This window comes from Glycine soja, chromosome 12 (genome assembly GCF_004193775.1).
Source record: "Glycine soja cultivar W05 chromosome 12, ASM419377v2, whole genome shotgun sequence".
NCBI lineage: Eukaryota > Viridiplantae > Streptophyta > Magnoliopsida > Fabales > Fabaceae > Glycine > Glycine soja.
The window spans coordinates 44,351,293-44,358,409 of record NC_041013.1 but is presented as its reverse complement, the minus strand read 5'-3'; the positions used below and the strand labels follow the sequence as shown (position 1 = coordinate 44,358,409).

Here is a 7,117-nt window from a genome sequence, read left to right as displayed (position 1 = left end):
AGAATTTAAACTGTGACGAATATTGCGATATGCCTAAAACACATCTCAAAATAAAATGAAACCATTTGAAATCATTTGACACAAGTTGAAATGATTCGAGACACAGAAAACTGTCTCTAAACTAAACTTTAAAGCTAACTCCTCCATAACAATTGAATTTGTTAAACTTTGATGCCTTCTAAGATTAAAACTTGTCTAATATTTATTTAGATTTATAAGTACTTAAAAAATAAATTCCACCATACCAGCACTTTATAGTTTATACTGTCTTTTTCCTTTAAATTCTGCCTGTTATATCCCTGTACTGTGATATCCGCTTCTGCAATATTGTAGCATATCATCTAAACACCTTTGGACCTTATCTGATTACATTGATCTTCTTTCACTTTTAACAGAACACCACATCCAATACTTTTCCTGTCTCTTGAAAGTTCAAAGCCAACTTACATAAGATGAATCGAAGAAGGGCCAGACACAACTTTTGTTTCCTAAACTATACCAAATATACACCATAAGGAATTAAAATAAACCATTTACAAGTGACTAGAAACTTTCCATGAGTTCCAAATTGATCTTTCTCACATAAAAAATATGTTTGTTGGTTAGAGTTACCATGAAACTTCATCCAGTCAAGAATCAAAATACTGGAAACAAATTTCCACCGTCAACAAATAAAATAACTACAATATACATTATAAAAAAGGATCATAGAAAACACTAAGCAGTTACAAAGTAAATGATGTTTCAAACGATGATGAACTGAATATGGCAGGGCGAGGTGGCAAAGAAACTGTTGTCACACCCTCAAGCATTTGCGTAACTTTCTTCATGGAGGGTCTCAGCGAAGGATCCTCTTGAATGCACCAAATTGCTACCATCACATGCTTTTCCACCCTCTTTATGTCTTTCTTTGCCTCCTCATCATTTTCTACCAACTTAGCTACCTTCCCTTGGCTATAACAACGATACGCCCAATCTATAAGTGTCTCTTCTTCACTAGCCATTGCAAAGGAAACACTTGACTTGCAACATATGATCTCTAACAGCACCACTCCAAAGCTGTAAACATCTACTTTGGTTGTGATTGAAGCTTTCCTAAACCACTCAGGTGCAAAGTAACCAACAGTCCCTCTCAAACCCGTCTTAGTAGCTTTAGATTGTTCAGCCAGCAACAACTTAGCCAACCCAAAATCAGCAATCCTAGGCGTGAACAACTCGTCTAAGAGTATATTTTGAGGTTTTATGTCACAATGAATGATCTGAGTGCTGCATTCTTCATGCAAATATGTGAGACCTCTTGCAATCCCCAAAGCAATTTGCACTCTTTGGTTCCAATGAGGCCTTGAGATCCCAAAGAGAAAGCAAGCCAAGGAGCCATTGTTCATGTACTCATACACCAGAAGACGATGCTCCTCTTCATCACAGTAACCAAGTAAACGAACCAAGTTTCTGTGGTGGGTTTGTCCAATCACACTAACTTCTGTTTTGAACTCCTTCTCACCTTCTTGCACCACCTTATCTAGCCTCTTCACAGCAACATACCTGCTTGTGTCTGATTTCAACACCCCTTTATAGACTGTTCCAAAAGCACCGCGACCCAACATTTGTTTGAACCCTGTAGTTGCTTCTTCAAGCTCCTTGTACGTATAGTACCTTATTGTGGCAGCTGACAAGTTTGGACTATTCAAAAGCTTCTTGTGGTAGAAAATGTAAAAGGCAGCAAACAAAGCAACTAATAGAATGACATTGAGGAACACTGAGCTTCCAAGGAGTATTGATATGACAAGAACAATTGTAGACTGTTCTCTCCCATTCCCAAGACTCCCAGTCCCATCCTTGTTTAAACCTGTTTTAGGTATCTTGACAAGAGCTATTCTAGTAACATTAGGGTGCTTCCTTCCATTGCTCAAAGGATACTTCTTCTTCCAACATTGTCCCTCACCATATATGGCCACAGCACAAAAGCAATCTTCTAGGCACTTTTGTCTACACATATCTTTGTCCATTGCAGTTCCAACCAGCTTGTCATAATCAGAGAGAGGCCAGTCCAAATTTTGATACTCTTTGAAATCTACAAGATCCTTATTCTGCTCCCACCCGTCTTTGTTGCAGCTGGGCAGTGGAAAATCTGGTCTACAAGTTTTGAGATTATTGTCATGATCGAAAGAAGAAAAAATATCCGGGCACTCACAACTAGGATTCCCGTTGATGGTAATGCAGTAGCTGTTATAACCGCAGATAGCATTCCCAGTTTGCATCGTGATGGAAAGGCAAATATCTTTCGGATATCGATCCACCACACTCCACCATCCCGAACTGCAGCTATCAGCAATTGTGTCATCATCTATGATGCATAGATAGGATACATGTATCAGATATATGGTAATACAGTTATTCTAAAAATATATAAGATACAATACATGTAAGATACAAATCTAAATATCTAGTGAACATACAATTAAAGTTCTAAGAATCCAGATTAAGAACATACTTCTTGCACATTACTAAAAACATGTTTTTATATCTCATGTTCGTATGTCATTGATACATATCAGTGAAGTAACCATGAGTATCGGCATCACATACATATCTGATACTTATACGTAAGGCAAATGAAAATATTGGTGCTTCATAGGTTCTCACCTTTGCGGTGTCGATATAGTCTGAAAAGCCCATCAGGATCAATTCTAGCCATGTACAAGAACTCTTCTGATCCACCATATAAGACTTCACGGATCACTTTACCCGTGTTACTTCTTTTTATGTACATGTGTCCAGACTCATTGAAGACGAGCAGAGATTCATCATAGCTGTTAGTTTGAGTGGCCCAGTAAGCTTCACGTGTAACGCTTGATTGTGGTGAATAGTAAAGAACGAAATTGTAATCGCTCTGCCAAGCGAGTTCGAAACTCCCATCATAAAAACTTGTGTTAGAATGACGGGCTCTGAAGCTTTTAGGCTTAGCCAGAATCTGACCAGGCAAAAAGGTATCTGTGGGCTCTTCAAAGCTCTCCCAAACGTGTTTGCCAGTTTCATCCAGAAGCACAAAATTTCCACTGTCTAACATAGAAGCACATCTTACTAAGGCAATGCTGTTGTTTTTTGGACGGTGCCACATCTCTTGGCCATTTTGGTCATACAATACAATTCCTTTGTTTGTTAGCTTCACTGTGGAATCTGAAGGAAAAGCAAGACTTTTTTGCATACTGGAAACAGCGTGCATCGTACCAAGATCTGAAGTTTGTTTGTATTTTGCATACCATACTATGGTTCGGTGGGGGTCTTTGGGAAACCAAACTGCAAGCACGGACATGAATTCCTTGTTGGATAAAACATTTTGAAAACCAAAGGCAAAGAGGCCAGAGGGTGAATTCCATGTGTGATTGGTGACCAGAGTGGAATTTAAGTGTATACTATTAGCACTGCAGTTTGAAGAAGTAGCACTAAACACAGATGGGAGAAAGGGGAGAATAATTAGAAGAAGCAGAGAATAGGAATGAAGAAAAGTTGAAGAGGCCATGTTGGTGTTCTCTAACAACATTTTAATTCATCAAACATTATTTTATAGTAATTACACGACAATTTCTTTGCATAAATCTATAATGTTCGACCAAGTCTAGCTTAAATAGTAAATACAGTAGCAATGGCAGTTACATTGTGGATTAACGAAAAATTACTTTAATTAATGACGAATTGAAACTTTTTCTTATTATCTATATTAATTACAAGTAGATGCCTTCGGCATTCTGATCCCTCGATTGTATCATATTTTGTTGTTTTGCTCTTTCTCTTTGTTCTCATACACTACCAAGAAAGAAAAAAGAAAACTTTTCCTAATTATCCACATCCTTGTGAATCACCTTAGACACATCCTTGTGAATCACCTAAGACACGCTATACCATCTCCGCCAGATTGCATAGCATTTTGAAGAAAGATCACCTAACCATTAAAATCCATTACATGTTCTGACCTTTTTCTATCAACTCCCAATTTTTCTTAGAAAAATTCTTCCATGAATTAGTCTATATATATATAAAACCAAGGTCGACTGAATGTGGAACAATTTGAAAGCGAGTGGTCAAATGCCTAAAATAAATAAGCAATAATAATTGCTGTCCGGCTGCTAATTGTTTTATCAGCTTAACTTAGCTTGTTCTACTGAAAAATTTCTTGTTTTCATGGGTGATCTTATTTTATCTTGTTGGAGTGAAATTTGCGATTGGAAAACTTGGGAATGGCTGAGCACCAATGACTGATTCTTTTTTAAGTGATTGAGTTAAGAAAGGAATTCTTGTTTGATATTTTTATATGAGTCTACATACAACACTAAGTCATGTATTATATGTTATCTATAAGATTTTCTGTCCCTAATAAAGTGATCTTATAAGTATACAATTTTTTGGGATATATAACAACTCATTTGGTGTCACTACAGCAAAAATGATTTCTAATGGCAATTAATATTGCTTTTACCAGCAATAAAAATAGCACAAGGTGTTTTATTTGCAATGAGTTGTATCCAGGCTCAGTAAAACTATTGCCGTCAATTATTTATATTCTTATGATGGATGAAATAGACGTAAGAAATATTTAATAATTATAACTCTTCATGAAAGAGTATAAGGTTGAAAAGATAACTCTTCATGAAGGGTACTTGTTGACTATTATAAAAGGATTGTGATCCCTAAGTCATATGCAACTGTCTTTTTTTCTAACATCTCATCACTAGAGAAGATCAAGAGGAATTGTGAATAAAGACTTGGAAGATCATAGAATCCAATTATTTCTTCCTCAAATAATCATTCATGGATATGGGAATTAATGTTTTTTGCTTTAGTCTTACTTTCATATTCTTGATTATTTAATATAAAAGTTCATGTATGATGTTTATCATATTCTCATCTCCCATTTTCCAACAATTTTGTCTCTCAATTAGATTCCCAATTTATTCTAAAGAGTTTCCTAATAGTGAATAAGACTCAGAAGATCATAGAGTCCAATTATTTCTTCCTCAAATAATAATCATTCATGGATATGGGTATGCTTGTGCTTTGGTCTTACTTTTATATTATTGATTATTTAACATGCAATTTCATGTATGATTTTATCATAAACTAGTTTCTCATCTCTCATTTTCTAACAATTCTATCTCTTGATTAAATTCTCAATTTATTCTAAAGAGTTTTCCTAATAGTTGTGTGAATGATGTTTCTATATTAGACTACCGCTAATAGTAATTGTGATAAAGGAATTGGTAAACGACTAAAATTAAAGGGGAAAACTATAAATAATGAAATAAAGAAAAGTTGTAAATGATTTAAAGGATAAATTTGAATATTTAAAAGGGTTGTCAAGTGACATTCATTCCCAAGGAAAATAATAGGAGAAAATGGTTCAACATGCCTAAGTGCCATGAAGCTGCGCGCCTAGCAACTGCTCACACTATTCAAATTTCATGTTGTCCGATATGGGTTTGAAGACTTTGTTTCTTTTGCACTGCTCACTAGTTTTGGGATCCATCTACCTTTCAAGGGGCTATGAACACCCGGGAGAAAGATTGATGGGTTCTATGGTGGAGGAGATGGAGTTTCTGCATAAGAATCACGCATGGGAGTTAGTTGAGCTTCTGTTGATGAATTAGCAAGTGCATCAATTTATCCCAAGTAGTAAAGTTAAAACGGAAGTCCAAGTGTCGAATCCACATGAACTTTGTATGTACTTAGGTAAATAAATATTTGATTAATAAAATAAGTTAAAGAAAATTGATTTGAAAAGGGTATGAGAAAAACAATAATTTAAATTGAGAGAGAATTAAAATAAACATGAGAAAAAATTAAACAAATTTAAATTAATTTACTAAAACACAAAGATAAGAAAAACCATTTTTACTGTAGAAGTCAATTCAGAAGATGAGAATGTTGAGAATTTAGCCTATCAGAGCTACTCTTGATATAATATTAATGATTTTTTCATATTTATAATTATTCCAATTTACACATGCATCTACTAATATGCTCTAACCTAAATCCCTCTAGTGAAAGAGCCTAACTTATCTATCTTCTCTCTCAAGCCCCTTTGAAAATATAAAATAGTAAATTACATTTAGAATAGAGATATATAACAGGCTAAACAAAATCAATCTATTTCTAGTGATGACTTTAATTATATACCTTTTCTCAGTTCTTTTAGAAAATAATATTTTTCAATACTACCCCTAAAACTTACCATGCAAATGGGTGATCAAGCCACAATCAATAATGTTAAGCACAAGAAAGGATAATGCAAAAAATAATATTATCAAATAGACAGGAAGAGAAAATTATATCAAAAGTAGTTGGTTGCCAAATTCCTAACAAAGGAGTATTTATCCTCTCATTGTCATGAGATACGTTACAATTACAAGAGGAGAATATTTAGTAAGGGGGAATTCAGAGAAAGGGAATAGAGAAAATGAATGACTCTCAATACTTACTTTTTCTAACATTTGTCTTCTATAAGGAATTGTATTCTCTTGAATTTTTTGTGTATTTTTTTTCTTCTTCTCTCTCCTCCTTCTTTGTGCAGACCAACTTAGTTTTCACGCAACCTTCACGCTGAGCGTGCTTGTCGCGCTAAGCGTGACTCTTTCCTGATTTAGCCTTCTTTCCTTAATTAGTCCTATTGGCGCTAAGCTTATTGTTCCCACTAAGTCTATGCCTCACGCTGAGAGCCTGGATGAGCTAAGCATGCCTCTTCAGATTTCTAATTTTGCTCTTTTGGACTTTATTTTACTCATTAAGCATCATAAATTCATCAACTTTTAATGTTTTCTACGCAAAAACTTAAATGATATTAAAATAACAATTATTTGCACAAAAAAGAAGAAATAGGAGAGAAAAATTACAAATATAATTTAACCCCAAAATACACTCATAATTTAACCCCAAAATACACTCATAATTAGCAGTTATCAACTTCTTTCAGGCAAGAGAGTCATAGGGTGCAAATGAGTGTACAAGAGGAAACTTCCTTTATTAAAAAATAAGCGAGAAAATCAAGGATCGCCTAGTAGCGAAGGGGTAGTCACAACATAATGATTAGATTTTCTTTTCAATCACGAGGCATACTACTATTAGG

The 7,117-nt window shown here is 34.8% G+C and overlaps 1 protein-coding gene across 1 annotated transcript; it reads right to left on the bottom strand.

Moving 5' to 3' along the window:
• Nucleotides 1–725: 725 nt before the first annotated feature.
• Nucleotides 726–3,520, bottom strand: LOC114379056 (G-type lectin S-receptor-like serine/threonine-protein kinase LECRK1). The gene is made up of 2 exons (XM_028337608.1): nucleotides 2,644–3,520; nucleotides 726–2,344 (listed from the first exon to the last, which is right to left on the bottom strand). The coding sequence occupies exons 1-2, from the start codon at nucleotides 3,518–3,520 to the stop codon at nucleotides 726–728; spliced, it is 2,496 nt and encodes an 831-aa protein (XP_028193409.1).
• Nucleotides 3,521–7,117: the final 3,597 nt, after the last annotated feature.